The following is a 17470-nucleotide window of genomic DNA, read 5'->3' as shown; positions in this document are numbered from 1 at the left end:
TGAGAAAGCCAAGCTTTTGGGTTCGTAGCTTCAACACTGCAGCACACACACACTTACACACACCAATTGATTAATGGACTGCTGAATATATTTTTTTCTCAATGTCTTTGTTTGCTATTTTCCATATTATATCTATCTCTGATAAGCTACCCAGGAAAGGGCTGAACATAGCCCATATTAATATATGTAGCCTTAAAAATAAGGTTAATTAAATCAATAACTTGCTAACATCAGATAACATTCATATATTAGCCATTTCTGAAACTCACTTAGATCATTCATTTGATTATACAGCAGTAGCAATACAAGGATATAACATCTATAGAAGAGACAGAAATGCTTATGGGGGAGGAGTTGCTGTCTATATTCAGAGCCATATCCCTGTAATGCTTAGAGAAGATCTTATGTCAAGTGTTATTGAAGTGTTTTGGTTGCAGGTTCACTTGGCACATCTAAAGCCTTTTCTTTTGGGGTGTTGCTATAAGCCACCAAGTGCTAACAGTCAGTATCTAAATAATGTGTGAAATGGTTGATAGTGTATGTGATGTAAACAGAGAGGTCTACTTTTTTGGGGACCTGAATATTGACTGGTTTTCTGCTCAAGAGGAAACTTCTCACTGTAACCAGTGCCTGTAATTTGGTTCAGGTTATTAATCAACCTACCAGGGTGTTTACAAACACTACAGGGGCAGCAGGTACCCTAGTGGTTAGAGCGTTGGACTAGTAACCGAAAGTTTACAAGATTGAATCCCCAAGCTGACAAGGTGAAAATCTGTTGTTCTGCCCCGGAACAAGGCACTTAACCCACTGTTCCTAGGCCGTCATTGAAATAAGAATTTGTTCTTAACTGACTTGCCTAATTAAATAAAGGCAAAAAAAACGCTACAGGAACAAGATTATCCACATGTATGGATCACATTTTTATTAATACTGTAGAACTTTGATCTAAAGCTGTATCCGTACCCATTGGATGCAGTGATCACAATATGTGGCTATATCCAGGAAAGCCAAAGATCCAAAAGCTGTGCCTAAAATAGTATATAAGAGATCATACAAAAGATTTTACTGTGACTCTTATGTGGGTGATGTAAAAAATCTTTGTTGGTCTGATGTGATTAATAAGGAGCATCCAAACTGACTGTTAGAACTGTTAAGGCTCCATGGATTGAGGAAAAACTGTATGGTTGAAAGAGATGGGGCAACGGGAGTGGCTAATAAGTCTGGCTGCACATCTGACTGGCTTACTTACTGCAAATTGACAAATTATGTGACTAAACTCAACAAAAATAAACTGTATTATGAAGCCAAGATCAATGATATAAAGAATGATGGGGAAAAAACGTGACTACTTTCAATGAAATTATGGGTAGAAGGACAAATTCAACTCCATCTTTCATCAAATCAGATTGCTTATTCATCACAAAACCATTTGATGTTGCCAATAATTTTCATGATTACTTCAGTGGCATAGTGGGCAAACTTAGGCAGGTAATGCCAACAACGAACAGCAAACCATCTTATTCATGCATAAAAAAACTAATAATGAAGAAAAGCATTGCTAGTTTGAATTTTGTAAAGTTAGTGTGGGAGAGGTGAAAAAATGATTGTTATCGATCAATTATGACAAACCTGGAATTGACAACTTAAATGGAAAGCTACTGAGGATGGTAGCTGACTCTATAGCCACTCCTATCTGTCATATCTTTAATCTGAGCCTAGAGGAAAGGCTTTGTCCTCAAGCCTGGAGGGAAGCCAAAGTAATTCCGCTACCCAAGAGTGCTAAAGCAGCATTTACTGGTTCTAACAACAGACCTATCAGCTTGCTGCCAGCTCTTATCAACCTGTTGGAAAAAATAGTGTTTGACCAAATACAATGCTATTTCTCTGTAAACAAATTACCAGACTTTCAGCATGCTTATAGAGAAGGGCACTCAACATGTACTGCGCTGACACACATGACTGATGATTGGTTGAAAGAAATTGATAATAAGAAGATTGTGGGAGCTGTATTGTTAGATTTCATTGCAGCCTTTGATATTATTGACCATAACCTGTTGTTGAAAAAACTTGTGCTATGGCTTTTCAACCTCTGCCATATCGGGGATTCAGAGCTATCTAATAGAACTCAACGGGGTTTCTTTAATAGAAGCTTCTCTAATGTCAAACGTGTGGTGTACCGCAGGGCAGCTCTCTTATCTTTTCTATTTTTACCAATGACCTGACACTGGCATTAAACAAAGCATGTGTGTCCGTGTATGCTAATGATTCAACCATATACGCATCAGCAACAACAGCTAATGAAGTCACTGAAACCCTTAACAATAAGTTGCAGGCTGTTTTGGAATGGGTGGACAGTATTAAACTGGTCCTGAACATCTCTAAAACTAAGAGCATTGTATTTGGTACAAATCATTGCCTAAGTTCTAGACCTCAGCTGAATCTGGTAATGAATGGTGTGGCTGTTGAACAACTTGAGGCTAAATTACTTGGTGCTACCTTAGATTGTAAACTGTCATGGTCAAAACATATACACTACCATTCAAAAGTTTGGGGTCACTTAGAAATGTCCTTGTTTTTGAAAGAAAAGCACATTTTTTGTCCATTAAAATAACATCAAATTGATCAGAAATACAGTGTAGACACTGTTAATGTTGTAAATGACTATTGTAGCTGGAAACGGCAGATTTTTTATGGAATATCTACGTAGGCGTACAGAGGCCCATTATCAGCAACCATCACTCCTGTGTTCCAATGGCACGTTGTGTTAGCTAATCCAAGTTTATCATTTAAAAGGCTAATTGATCATTAAAAAAACGTTTGCAATTATGTTAGCACAGCTGAAAACTGTTGTTCTGGTTTAAGAAGGAATAAAACTCTGGCCTTCTTTAGACTAGTTGAGTATCTGGAGCATCAGCATTTGTGGGTTCGATTACAGGCTCAAAATAGCCAGAAACAAAGAACTTTCTTCTGAAATTCGTCAGTCTATTCTTGTTCTGAGAAATGAAGGCTATTCCATGTGAGAAATTACCAAGAAATTGAAGATCTTGTACAACGCGGTGTACTACTCCCTTCAAAGAACAGAGCAAACTGGCTTTAACCAGAATAGAAAGAGGAGTGGGAGGCCCCGGTGCACAACGGAGCAAGAGGACAAGTTTGAGAAACAGACGCCTCACAGGTCCTCAACTGGCAGCTTCATTAAATAGTACCCGCAAAACACCAGTCTCAACTTCAACTGTGAAGATGCTGGCCTTCTAGGCAGAGTTGCAAAGAAAAAGCCATATCTCAGACTGGCAAATAAAAAGAAAAGATTAAGATGGGCAAAGAACACAGACACTGGACAGAGGAACTCTGCCTAGAAGGCCAGCATCCGGAGTCTAATCTTCACTGTTGACGTTGAGACTGGTGTTTTGCGGGTACTATTTAATGAAGCTGCCAGTTGAGGACTTGTGAAGCGTCCGCCATCCATTCCACACATACTTACCCCACCAGACATTCCACGAGGGGTCTTTTCACAGTACCCAAATCCAGAACAAATTCAAGAAAGCGTACAGTATTACATAGAGCCATTATTGCATGGAACTCGGTTCCATCTTATATTGCTCAAATTAACAGTAAACTTGCTTTCAAAAAAACAGATAAAGCAACACCTCACGGCACAACACCTCTCCCCAATTTGACCTAGATAGTTTGTGTGTATGTATTGATATGTAGGTTACGTGTGAAGTAGTTCTATCCTTGAGCGGTTCTTGTCTATTAATGTTCTGTATTATGTCATGTTTCATGTTTTGTGTGGACCCCAGGAAGAGTAGCTGCTGCTTTTGCAACAGCTAATGGGGATCCTAATAAAATACCAAAAATACCAACAATTTAAATAAATTCATTAGGCCCTAACTGGGAAAACAGATATGCATCTGTTGGTCACAGATACATTAAAAAAAGGCAGGGGCTTGGATCAGAAAACCAGTCAGTATCTGGTGTGACCACCATTTGCCTCATGCAGTGCGACACATCTCCTTCGCATAGAGTTGATCAGGCTGTTGATTATGGCCTGTGGAATGTGGTCCCACTCCTCTTCAATGGCTGTGAAAAGTTGCTTGATATTGGGAACTGGAACACACTGTGTACACATCGATCCAGAGCATTCCAAACATGCTCAATGGGTGACATGTCTGGTGAGTATGCAGGCCAAGAACTGGGACATTTTCAGCTTCTAGGAATTATCCTTGCGACATGAGGCCGCGCATTACCATACTTAAACGTGAGATGATGGCGGCAGATGAATGGCACGACAGTGGGCCTCAGGATCTCGGTCACGGCATCACTGTGCATTCAAATTGCCATTGATAAAATGCAATTGTGTTCGTTGTCCGTAGCTTATGCCTACCCATAACATAACCCCACCGCCACCATGGGGCGCTCTGTTCACAACGTTGACATCAGCAAATTGGTCGCCCACATGACGCCATACGTCTGCGGTTGTGAGGCTTGTGAGACATACTGCCAAATTCTAAAAAATTACATTGGAGGCAGCTTATGGTAGAGAAATTAACATTCAATCCTCTGGCAACAGCTCCGGTAAACATTCCTGCAGTCATCATGCCAATTGCACAGTATTGTGTTGTGTGACAAAAGTGCACATTTTAGAGTGGTCTTTTATTGTCCCCAGCACAAGGTGCAGCTGTGTAATGATCATGCTGTTTAATGAGCTTCTTGATATGCCACACCTGTTAGGTGGATGGATTATCTTGGCAAAGGAAAAATGCTCACTAACAGGGATGTAAACAAATTAGTGCACAAAATGAAAGAAATAAGCTTTTTGTGCATATGGAACATTCCTGGGACCTTTTATTTCAGCTCATGAAACCAACTCTTTACATGTTGCATTTATATTTTTGTTCAGTGGATGTTACAGGACGTCCCAGACAACAAGACGTAGAAGAGCCGGTTAGGTCAGGATGTCAGGTTTCTGCCTGTTGAATGTTGGTGAGCAGGAGTGGTTCTGTACAGTACGTATAGAATAAAATCGATAAACAACCGAGAGCCAGGTATGACAAAGGTAGTGGAGTGACGAGACATGGGCTAATGTAGGAATACTGACGATCAGAGGCATCAGGCATTGTAGATAACTCTCTTTAATGGGGAATAATTACATGCCACGGTATTTTCCAGAAATGTTTTATTTTATTCACAACATTCAAATTTCTGTACAGGAAGCAATAACCATGACAAGCATTCACTACGTCATCATCATACATTTTAACAAAGGAACACAATATAAGAGAGACTGTTTTTCAAATTCATACACATGGAGTCTGTTGAACAGTCATCAGATTGTGTCGTTCAGGGGGAAATAATTATTAAGCCTGATTCCATATGGTGGACCGTTCCTGGTCTCTTGCACGACAGTCCAAAGATATAGATACATAAGTTATAGCTAAGGTATGTCCACATCGCATGTGTAATATACCAGGTATTGTAACTAGAAGTCGACACAGCGGCCCTTCCTCTCCCAGTCCCCGTAGCGCGTGGGCTCTGGGCCCCGGGGCCCCCCCTGCTCCTTTGTGGCTGGGTTCACATCATCAGGGAACTCTGGAAAATCAATGGGGAATAATTACAGTGTGAAAGGCAATGGAGCATCCTAGAAGGTACAGTTGAAGTCGGAAGTTTACATACACTTAGGTTGGAGTCATTAAAACTTGTTTTTCAACCACTCCACAAATTTCTTGTTAACCAACTATAGTTTTGGCAAGTTGTTTAGGACATCTACTTTGTGCATGACACAAGTCATTTTTCCAACAATTGTTTACAGACAGATTATTTCACTTATAATTCACTGTATCACAATTCCAGTGTGTCAGAAGTGTACATACACTTAGTTGACTGTGCCTTTAAACAGCTTGGAAAATTCCATAAAATTATGTCATGGCGTTAGAAGCTTCTGATAGGCTAATTGACATCATTTGAGTCAGTTGGAGGTGTACCTGTGGATGTATTTCAAGGCCTACCTTCAAACTCAGCGCCTCTTTGCTTGACATCATGGGAAAATCAAAAGAAATCAGCCAAGACCTCAGAACAACATATTATAGACCTCCACAAGTCTGGTTCATCCTTGGGAGAAATTTCCAAATGCCTGAAGGTACCACGTTCATCTGTACAAACAATAGCACGCAGGTATAAACACCATGGGACCACGTAGCCGTCATACCGTTCAGGAAGGAGGCGCGTTCTGTCTCCTAGAGATGAACGTACTTTGGTGCGAAAAGTGAAAATCAATCCCAGAACAGCAGCAAAGGACCTTGTGAAGATTCTGGAGGAAACAGGTACAAAAGTATCTATATCCACAGTAAAATGTATATCGACACAACCTGAAAGGCCGCTCAGCAAGGAAGAAGCCACTGCTCCAAAACTGCCATAAAAAAGCCAGACTACGGTTTGCGACTGCACATGGGGACAAAGATCATCCTTTTTGGAGAAATGTCCTCTGGTCTGATGAAACAAAAATAGAACTGTTTGGCCATAATGACCATCGTTATGTTTGGAGGAAAAAGGGAGGCTTGCAAGCCGAAGAACACCATCCCAACCATGAAGCACGGGGGTGGCAGCATCATGTTGTGGGGGTGCTTTGCTGCAGGAGGGACTGGTGCACTTCACAAAATAGATGGCATCATGAGGCAGGAAAATGATGTGGATATATTGAAGCAACATCTCAAGACATCAGTCAAGATGTTAAAGCTTGGTCGCAAATGGGTCTTACAAATGGACAATAACCCCAAACATACTTCCAAAGCTGTGGCAAAATGGCTTAAGGACAACAAAGTCAAGGTATTGGAGTGGCCATCACAAAGCCCTGACCTCAATCCTATAGAACATTTGTGGGCAGAACTGAAAAAGCGTGTGCCAGCGAGGAGGCCTACAAACCTGACTCAGTTACACCAGCTCTGTAAGGAGGAATGGGCCAAAATTCCCCCAATTTATTGTGGGAAGCTTGTGGAATGCTACTCGAAATGTTTGACCCAAGTTAAACAATTTAAAGGCAATGCTACCAAATACTAATTGAGTGTATTGTAAACTTCTGACCCACTGGGAATGTGATGAAAGAAATAAAAGCTGAAATAAATGATTCTCTCTACTATTATTCTGACATTTCACATTCTTAAAATAAAGTGGTAATCCTAACTGAACTAGACAGGGAATTTTTACTAGGGTTAAATGTCAGGAATTGTGAAAAACTGAGGTGGCTAAGGTGTATGTAAACTTCCGACTTCAACTGCAACATAGTGAAAATAGTTTATCCTACTTTCAAGGGGATCCTTGGTCTTCTCATCATTCATGTCAAAGCGGCCCTGGGGGGTTTTGGCCTTGCGCAGTGGCTCCTTGTCCTTCACTGCTCCACTGGCTGTCCGCAAGTATCCTTTACACAAGAGAGCCACATCACATCTGATGCATTAGGTCATTCGGCCTCAAAAAGCACAAGAAAAAGGGTTGACACCCACCATGTCAGATTGTTCCGAAATCATTTCTGTAGTTAGTAACAGATATGATTAGCATTCCTGAAACATTATTTTGTTGACATATAATTTGATCTCTGAGAAAATAAACGAATTGATTACACTCAAGTTGGCCATTTTAATTTATAAGATTCAGACGTTCAATAAATAAATGGTCCAAATAAGATGTTGGGTACTATATTTATTGAATATGATCTCAATCCTATAAAATGAAAATAGACAATTCGGGTGCAATCAATTAGCGTAATTTCTCCAAGATAAAATGAAAGTTCAACAAAATAATGTTTCAGGAATGCCAATCGTATCTGTTTCTATTCACAGAAACAATCTCAGAACAATCGGAGTTGGTGGGTGTCATTGCTTGCTGAAATTACATTGAAAAACTATTAACAACTTCATACCTCACCTAGATGATGAATTTGTGTTGACATATCAACACAAAATGATTGGTGGCTTGAGAAGGGTATCAATATCTTGGTAATTTGTAAACAAATTATGTATATGTGACAACGTAGAACCCATAGTTTTGGTCTCTGTTTCCCAGGGTACCCTTTTTTATTTATGTATTTATTTGCAATAACAACACATTTAAACACAGGGACAATCCAGGGTACATCATAATACTACCAGACAAAGTTTGATTTAACAAGGCATAATTGGGGGATTAATGTGCTTGTGGGAAGCGGGAAACTGAACAGTGGTACATCCGACATAATCATGTTCAAATCCTCTCTGAATTCCCTACTCCCAGGGTACCCTAATTAGTGGGGAACATGTGAAGTGTATACAAGTACTTCTTAGATCTGTTCAGGTGGGAGCTTAGCCTGAAAGTGTGTAGAGACTGTGGCATCTTTGCTGAGCTGTGCTTGTTTGAGAATCATACTGAATGTTTACAGTGTGGTCGAATTTGTTCAGAAAGTATGTGTTGAGTTTCTCTATCAGTGTTTAGGTTTGGCAATATTCAACCTTTATATTTTTTTATTTTTTTAAAGATGCACTCTCAAACTATTGTATCATTTCAGGCAGTAGTTTTGAAAGTGGTGGTCACGAGCCAAAACGAGTCCCCGTTTTTGGGGTACTACTCCATCCAATTGTGCACTACATCATCCATTTCGTGTGATATGTTACGACAAATTTTCCAATTTGTATGATACGTTACAGATTTGTTGTGCTTAAAGATTCCCGGAGTGCATCTTTAAGTTATGCCACTGCAGTAGCTAGCGAATGCCTAACCTATTCATAGGGTTAGGGTGCCTACACTGCCATATTTCCAGCGCTAGTTTAAGGAAAACAGACGGAAGACAGATGTGTCCCTGTGTTAATTAGCTATCTGCGTCTCTAAAATACCTGTGTGTAAACAGAATATGGAAACCAGACACATGTTGAACTTGTCACTTAAAAAATACTGTAGGCTGCAACTGTTAAAACAGTGTATATTATGTATATATTTAGCATTTGTGAAATTATTTTGATGTGATATGAAAGAGAATCGATTCACGTTTAGATGGAGTATTTGGCTGTCAGAGCCAATTCGCTTGTAAACAGAAAATGTAAGGTCCTTGGACTATAAGGGAGTAACGTCAGGCTCCTTTCGTCCATTTTTGGGCTAGCTAATGCCCTTATGCCCCACATGAAAATGCAACGGAATGCATTTGCTCCGGAATGCATAGGCACATCAACCTACCTCCCGCTCATCCTTGAGCTTTACCTCAACTGTCACCACAAGTATCCCTGAGTTGATTTCTTTCATTCTCATGTGTACTTTCCTTATTTATCGTGTGTAGTATTTACTGCATTGTTGAGGAACAGCTTGCAAGTAACCATTTCACTACTGTTTACACCTGCACGTGACAAATAAACGTTGATTTGATGTTGTTTACCTTGCTAACGGTAACTATAGCCATCATGTGCACGCTAAGCCTTGAGACGCAACACTCTTCGAGTTAAGACACGCACCTGTAAAAGCAGATTCCACGAATAACCCTTGGGTCACAAGACGTTTCGATGCAGAAGCGCAGACGCTTAGCAGAGACATGTTGATTGCCGTTAGATACACTCGCTCGTTTAGAAAGATGGTCTAACAGTTATTTACAAAATGTTCTGGTGTTTTGGCAAGCTTTAATGACGTATGAAAAGTCATCATCTTGCGACAAAAATCGAACTTGTAGTAACTACGTATGGTCACCAGGGCGAGCTAAAGTACAGGGTGTGGGTCAATCAGATGCAGCCGAGTTGCCATCACAACACAAACGACCACCACCGGTATGTCCCTGTGTAAGTGCTTTCATCATCATGTCTTCTGGATGCAGAACGTGAGATAATATCATCATGGAGGGATAGTTATCAATGTGTGTGGGAAAGTTCACGGGTCTATCATTCTCCTCAAAAAGTGTATACATGTGTGATAAAGTGTATTTTGGTTGACATGACCATTTGTGACATGCACAGGTTGAAAGAACCGAACAATTTGTAAAACATTTTTTTTTTTTACTATTTATCATGGGTTAATCTCAGTCTCTCCCTTTCCTTGGATCATTTATCACAAAAAAAATGTAAAGTGCGAAAGAAGTATGGTATAACTTAATCAATCCACCGATCAGTGTTCCCATAGGATCGGGCGGCAGGTAGCCTAGCGGTTAGAATTTTGGACTAGTAACCGAAATGGTTGCTAGATCTAATCCGCAGAGTTGACAAGGTACACATCTATCGTTCTGCCCCTGAACAAGGAAGTTAACCCACTGTTCCTAGGCTGTCATTGTAAATAACATTTTGTTCTTAACTGACTTGACTTGCCTAGTTAAATAAATAGGTTTAGATGAGAAAATAACTTGTTAAAAATTGGGATACAGCAGCTTTGATTTTCTTTTGTGGACATGGTTTTGTCTCATCTTATATGTTAAACAAGGGAACTAATGGATACGAAGAGCCAAATATTTATCAAATACAAAATCATGAATCATTTAATAAAAAAATGTAACATACAAATTGCCATATTCTGTTCAAGAATATGATTAAACAATGATTGCAGGATAAAGTCTGCAATAGACAATTGATTTTGCATGCAGTTCAAAATTAGAAAAAAAACTCGCTCCTTTCATCCATTTCAAATTCAGAGACAAAGGCTAAACAATGGCTTTGAATGGTACAGTGATTCGTCTGTGTGTAAAACCAAGAATAGATTATACTGTAGCTAATTTGACCCATACAATCATTTTCATAGAGCAATAGGATTCATTGCAAATGAATTGTAGCAATTAAGGACATGACAGAGATCGGTTTATTGATATTTATGTTTCAACTTCTTATTGATGATGTTAAGAATATACTGCTTTATTTCCCTGGTGGTGAATGAAAAATGCATGGGCTTCTGTGAGTTACTGTGGCAGAATCATACATTACTGTGCCGTAAACAGGATACTAAGCTGTAAGTCCTGGTTAATGCTAATTTGGTGTTTGTGTAGTGATGAATGCATTGCAGCATTACAGATCATAAGGAAGCAAAGCGCAGTGAGATCAAACGTAGAACATGTTTATGGAAATGTACATATTTCATACGGTACAAAAGAGGGTGCAAAATAATAACGGTAACACAAGAACTGAACATTATTTGTGGCTGTGTCAAGATATACGAATGTTGTTAGATTGTGGAGTTGCGACTGAATTGTGGCAGACAAAACAAACAGTAAACGCTCACTTGGTAGAAATGCAATAACATATTACTTCAGTAATGAAATGCATGCAGGAACTGTATTTGATGGCATAAAACAAGCCAAAATAACTGTAATTTAATAAAACCATAAATAAAGGATACTGATCAAACTAAAACTGAAAAGACTGAGGACAACGAAAAAAAATGGAAGGTGTTATGCTTGCTTACATATTAAGCCCTCAATCTGCCGCTCACTGCACTTGTCCACTTCTTTTACATTTTCAGCCATTTTTACCACCTTTTTCCATTGAGGGCTTTGAAACAACTGAAAGCCATCATGCCTGCTCGGTTTAAGAATTTCAGGAGTTTGGGGAAAGCCACTTAAGTGACGCTGCAGTGCTGGTATTTCCGAGTAGATGAGGCAATTCTACCCTACATTCCTTTTTGACCATGGGGAGAGGCCCTGCCCTGGACTAACTCACAAACACACTGTCCTACAGCTGGATACGATCAACACACACACACACACACACACATACACACACTTTACAGTTGCAATGAACGTTAACTAACACACAAAATACACAGCTGCATACTCCAAAATGTAGACATTCATCATGATCATGCAACCAGTATCAATCACTTCCTGGAAACACCCATTATAAAGGTCTGGTATTGACTAATAGAGGGCAGGTATATCAGGGATGGTTCCTATAGTCAAAGAGGGCTTTGGCCATCAGTTGTCCCATACACAGCAATATAGTTCACTCAATGCACTCCATGATGCATGATCATTGGTTTAAAACAAAATATGACAAATACACAAAGTACAACACTGCTGTATTAATTCTTTAAAAAAATATTTCATATGGCCTTATAATTCTAACCTGTCATTATACGTATAAATGGATCAACATAACTGAAATGATTATAGGATTATAGAGTACAAGAAAATTGAACGAATAACACCTTATTTTACAGTCATAATTCAGCTGTTTACCTGGTATTTATTAAGAAATGACATAATGTAGTAACAATGGATAGGCTACTTAACGAAAAAAAATACATTTACACTTCAACAAATTCAAGGCCATATTAATATTGCTACCATTGTGCTTGTTTGGAACGACAAAGACAACAAATAATACTGGATAATTATCAGGCATCTGTATAACCTAATTTCTGAAAATACCAGGTAAATAGTAGAGTGCAGTAAAGTATAATCCAAATGAGTAAGTGCTTGTGTAACGTGATAAGAGGTAAAAGATAATGAATAATTTAGTCTGCTAAATGACTTAAATGGAAATGTAAATGTAGAACAGAAACTTGATGAGGTGGTACATTTGAACCTTTTGTCACTGATTCTTCCCTGTAAAGAGATCAAGGGGCTGCATAACTGCTAAAAGAAATTCATAACCATCGCTATCAATATAAACAGTTGATATATGAGACACAGGCAGGCTAGTGAATCTAAACCACCAAATGAATATCTTTGAAACCAATAGATTTTTCTTGAATTAGGCCTATTCCTCGAATGATCAGGTATGAATATGTAAAAGTTTCCCTCTAGGAGAAAAGCGCTAAAAGAAGTGCTCACTTATTTGAATCAATCTAGCTATAGTCTTAGTTCATAGTTAGAACTGGATTATGTTTTATTGAAAAATGAAAATAAATACAACTGCTAAAAATGTTATCACCTAAAAGCAGGCAGATAAGCTGAACTATTGCCCAGTCCTCAAAAAGCACGTTGCTAATGGACTCGTGCATGGCTACAGGAAGATTTTTCCGGGTGGGAGTGCTGAGAAAGAAAATATATCCCTGCACTAAACGACTATTTTTCTCCACTCATACAGGAGCCATTAAGGACCAGTGCACTAATTTGGTGATTTTATATATATTGGTGATTTTATGTATGTATGTATGTATGTATGTATGTATGTATGTATGTATGTATGTATGTATGTATGTATGTATGTATGTGTATGTATATATGTGTATTTAATTATGATTTATCAGGGGGTGCTGCAGCACCCTCAGCACCCCTTACTTCCGGTGGCTATGAGCTCCTTGTTCACTCCATGCTTTCAACCTAAACCTTTTTTGAGGCAGTCAGATAAATCCAGGTCCTCTTGAGTCCTATTTTTCAAGTTGATGATCTTAAAAAGTTGTTCGCTATGACTCCACTCACTTTCAAAAAGAAGAGAAAGGAAAAGCGGTCCGAGTTTGTTATTCGCAGGCGGACACGCTGCTGATTCTGGCGGTGTTCTCAGTCCACGGCTGGAGGTTCTGAAGCGCGAACAGGGAGCTGTTATGCAGGCAGAGCGGGTCCGGGTTTGCCGGTTGGTTGATCGTTTTCTGAAAAGCCTCCTGTTGGAGTTGCAGGAGGATCCGGTTGGCCTGCTGTCGCTCTGCTTCTCTCTCCTCAGCTGTCTGCCGCCTGGAACACCGGGGACACAAGAGAGACACCGAGGCATCAGTGGGAAATTCTATCCAAAATAGGCTGCGTCATTATAGATCATAACAAGCCTATGCACATTACATTTTGACGCAAAGTGAATGTCTTCTGGATTAATTTAAACACGTTTATCAATGATTATAGACTATAACAAATTGCTAGACAACATTTGCCTAATGTAGGTTAAATTGCTTGGCTAAGCATTATTAACCGATAGGCTAAAAGCTGATATCCAAATGCAAATTTCCCACAAATAGTATGACATTTTCACAGCCAACAATAGCCTATGTGAAAATAAATAACGTTTTGTCAATTCGTTTAGTCTTCGTCTGATGTGGCAGAAATGTTTCTTCGGATTGTTCTGTTATGTTCTCCCATTGACTTCATACGTACTCTTAGGCCTATATACATAATATTTGTATTCCTTAATTGTTTTGTTGTGTTTTTTATTTTCTCAAATCCAATCTCCAGAGATGTATTTAACTTCTTCAGTAGATAGGCCAAGGAAAAGATCCTCTATCTCAATGCGTAAAATGTGTGGCCAAACAGGCCTTCTACTTTTATGCACGATATGTTTCATCTGAAAATAGCTTTAAAGACAATTTAAAGAAATGACTGAAATGACATTATTTCGAAAGATTAAAGAAACGTTTCACTTTAAAAGAGTAGACATATAAGGGAAAGCCTTATCCTTTAGGTTAGGATAGGATATAGGATATAGTAAGTTGCCACTGAATTGTACTTTAATTTTAAACCACTCATTATAAGAATCACAATAGTTTTCTTGACTGTCGCAAGACAATATTAATTCAATGAATTGCAAAGGTTTGCAATCGAAAACGTCAATAAAAAATAAAATTGACGACCTGGGGTAGACTGTAAAATGTTCATTTGAAGCAGGGAGATGGGATTTTTGTATATAGTTTTAACAAATGCACACATTTATTTATCCCATATTCAAGACCGAGTACGTTCAAATGAATTTGCGGCATATAATATTTGTAAAAATCTATCCGTCTCCCAATCTCTTTTTGGTGGGTTTATATAGCCTTCTTGGAGTGTAAATAAATAGCCCATGTTATACATAAAAGCAGCAACTTAGCTAAAACACACACACAAACAAATCATGGAGAGGACACTTTATACCTTAAATGTAATCTACAAATAAGCATCCGTAATCTCACCTCCATTTTGTTCTTCTGTTCTGGAACCATGTTTTGACTTGTGCGTCAGTCATTTTGAGGGCCTTGGCCAAAGCCGCTCGCTCTGCGGAAGCCAGGTACTTCTGTCGGTGAAAGCGTTTCTCCAGCTCGCAGATCTGCAGGCGAGTAAAAGACGTCCGGGGCTTTTTCTTCTTGGGGGGCGTCCGGTTCTGGTACGGGTGACCTACACGACGTGTTACAGTGAGGGGTGAGAGCGCCACTGGATTGGGAGACGGGTAGATAGGGGCGAAAGCAAGCAGCAAAATCAGCAAAATAGCAACAACAGCGCAGCGAAGAAAGTTCAAGCAACGTCAGACAGAGAAGGGGCGATTACAGGTTTAAAATAAAGAACTGCAATTCAAATGCTAGGCTAGACCAAACATCCCATTGTTAATAATGCACTCGGATACAGCCCTGGGTGATAATATACCCTATTGATTAGGCACCCGCTGTCCTGTCCAAAAACAAGATGATGCAGGTGGGAGGATGTTACGTTAATACCACACAGATTCTGGCAGATGCATTATCCAGCCCTTCCGGCTGCAGAAACATTTAGTGTAAAAAACAACAACATACAATTAAAAAGCCCCAAATACTATAAGTGAACTTTTAAAATGTCAGCTTGAAGGATAATTTTTCCTTTTTAATCACCGAGAAATGAGAAACAAGGATGCATAAGATGTTATATTTGTTGTAGCCATTTTTGTAATAATGGAGGGGGCTACATTTCGACTATATGGATAACATGCAGATGTGTTATGCTATACTTTGATTATCTTTAAATCAACGTTGATTGTAGGTGCTTCTTGTGAGATATATAGACTAGTAACATAAGTGAAAATGCATTGGTGTTTATCAACTAAAATGGTATGAAATTACACCGCGTGTTAAGAAGAATCCGTAGTAGACAGCAGTAGACTGATTTATAATCGATTGTTTTCTAAGCTGAGTACATCAGAAGACAACAACTAAGCCTAAGTGCATTCAATGACCCATTCTATCCGAAACAAATTGCATGATCGTGATTTTCTCGTGACAAGCATGGCAACACACGCACAAACGCACACACACACACACACACACACACACACACACACACACACACACACACACACACACACACACACACACACACACACACACACACACACACACACACACACACACACACACACACACACACACACACACACACACACACACACACACACACACACAACATTGTATGTGCATTATAGAGATGGTCTACCTGTGAACCGGTCTTTGGTGTATCTTCTGTTACTCTCCATCCAGGGGAATGTAAATCCCGTCAGGTTGTTAATCGAGCCTGGCATCGTGGACATGCCGCAGGGGATGGACGAGTGTCCACTGTTCAGAGGCCGGTGCGCGGGCACACGGATGACTCCAGCTGCGTTAACGTTATTCCCACTGACGTTCATCCCCATGTTCATGTTATAGGTGCCGCTCAGATTGACGACCCCACATGCGTTGCCGTTATATCCAGAGTTGTTGCCGGTGAAGTTACTAGTCATGGTGTTGTAGGCAGTGCTGACGACGCAGCCGAGGCCATAGTCCGGCTCGGGCATCCGACCGCCGAGCATACAGCTTTGGTCCACATTGTTAAGGATTTGGTCGATCCCAAAGCTGATGGGCTCCGCGTGAATGTGCTGGAGATGCGCTCCAATATGATCCATGGCCCCCGCGAGCCCCCCGCGAGGTACAGAGGTGCTCCACGCCGCGCGCCTTATCTTGGACCTTTAAAACGTCTTCAGCTCTCGCTCCAGTCGTTATCTAATATGTGTGTGTGTGGGTGTGTGTGTGTGTGCGTGTTTGTGAGAGTGTAAGTGTGTGAGAGTGAGGCTATACTAAAAGCGATTGTCTGTTTTTTTTCTTCTTCCCTTTTGGCTCAGGCAGCCTTGCCGACTGGAGTGCAGCATCAATCAAAGTGCCAAATAGGCAGCACGAGATTAAGCCCCATTTTTAGGCCTCGAGACACAATTGGCTGAAGACACCACCGCGAGGCCAAGCTCATTCAGTGAAAGCTGAGCGCAGGGTCGCATGATCCTCTGGACTTGTGGCAAACATCATAAACACCAGGCGGAGTCTTGTGAAAGTAGGCAATGTTTATATTCTGTATTTTATTAATTTCACCTCATGGCACATTTTTAGAACATCAATTACAAAACGGTTTTACGTAACACACAATAACCTAACGTCAATGGGTGCGTGGTCAGCTCCGTGCAAGCAGTGGAAGTGTTTAAAATGGCCTAATAAATGCGGAGGAGAGTGTCTTCTTCCGTCCATCATAGGCCTCTGTGTTCAATTTATTTCAGGTAGGCCTAATCAAATGTCTCCATTTGACAGTGTTTCTTGGAAACACAATTGAACTGGAGAACAATCTACATCCATGCTCGAGCAAATTATCTAAATCAAAGTGGATTCACAGTGCCTTCAGAAAGTCAAAGTGGAAGAAACATTTGTAAAAAAAATTATGTATCTTGTTTAGATAGCCTAAGTATTCAACCATCTGAGTCAATACATGTTAAAATCACCTTTAGCAGCGATTAAACTGTGAGTCTTTCTGGATAAGTCTATAAGAACTTTGCACAGCTGGATTGTACAACATTTGCACACGATTGTTTTTAAAATTATTCAA

At 39.8% G+C, this 17470-nt stretch overlaps 2 protein-coding genes across 3 annotated transcripts; both read right to left on the bottom strand.

The window, feature by feature from the left end:
• Positions 1-5160: 5160 nt before the first annotated feature.
• Positions 5161-9650, bottom strand: sdhaf4 (succinate dehydrogenase complex assembly factor 4). Its single transcript, XM_029752963.1, has 3 exons — positions 9465-9650; positions 7298-7411; positions 5161-5589 (listed from the first exon to the last, which is right to left on the bottom strand). Exons 1-3 carry the CDS (start codon positions 9541-9543, stop codon positions 5480-5482), a joined length of 303 nt encoding a protein of 100 aa, XP_029608823.1. The 5' UTR covers positions 9544-9650; the 3' UTR covers positions 5161-5479.
• A 1366-nt stretch (positions 9651-11016) lies between these two features.
• Positions 11017-16818, bottom strand: tlx1 (T cell leukemia homeobox 1). Of its 2 annotated transcripts, none has more exons than XM_029752961.1 (3): positions 16064-16818; positions 14797-15034; positions 11017-13594 (listed from the first exon to the last, which is right to left on the bottom strand). In XM_029752961.1, the coding sequence occupies exons 1-3, from the start codon at positions 16506-16508 to the stop codon at positions 13384-13386; spliced, it is 894 nt and encodes a 297-aa protein (XP_029608821.1). In that variant the 5' UTR covers positions 16509-16818; the 3' UTR covers positions 11017-13383. The 2 variants fall into 2 exon arrangements, with proteins under 2 accessions (XP_029608821.1, XP_029608822.1); XM_029752962.1 differs by having other exon boundaries at positions 14797-14998; positions 16064-16817.
• Between the last annotated feature and the right edge of the window lie 652 nt (positions 16819-17470).

Source organism: Salmo trutta, chromosome 5 (genome assembly GCF_901001165.1).
Source record: "Salmo trutta chromosome 5, fSalTru1.1, whole genome shotgun sequence".
Taxonomy (NCBI): domain Eukaryota; kingdom Metazoa; phylum Chordata; class Actinopteri; order Salmoniformes; family Salmonidae; genus Salmo; species Salmo trutta.
This window is presented reverse-complemented; position numbering and strand designations above follow the sequence as displayed.

What these genes read in the sequence shown, in the direction of transcription:
- sdhaf4 (XM_029752963.1), bottom strand. Translation starts at nt 9,543, where the DNA reads ATGTCTCTGCTAAGCGTCTGCGCTTCTGCATCGAAACGTCTTGTGACC. An exon ending in CGTGGAATCTGCTTTTACAG is followed by an intron (nt 7,412 to 9,464) that starts GTGCGTGTCTTA and finishes TCTTGTGTAAAG; the next exon opens with GATACTTGCGGACAGCCAGT. An exon ending in GACCAAGGATCCCCTTGAAA is followed by an intron (nt 5,590 to 7,297) that starts GTAGGATAAACT and finishes TTGATTTTCCAG; the next exon opens with AGTTCCCTGATGATGTGAAC.
- tlx1 (XM_029752961.1), bottom strand. Translation starts at nt 16,508, where the DNA reads ATGGATCATATTGGAGCGCATCTCCAGCACATTCACGCGGAGCCCATC. An exon ending in CACCAAAGACCGGTTCACAG is followed by an intron (nt 15,035 to 16,063) that starts GTAGACCATCTC and finishes CTCCCAATCCAG; the next exon opens with TGGCGCTCTCACCCCTCACT. An exon ending in AACAGAAGAACAAAATGGAG is followed by an intron (nt 13,595 to 14,796) that starts GTGAGATTACGG and finishes CCGGTGTTCCAG; the next exon opens with GCGGCAGACAGCTGAGGAGA.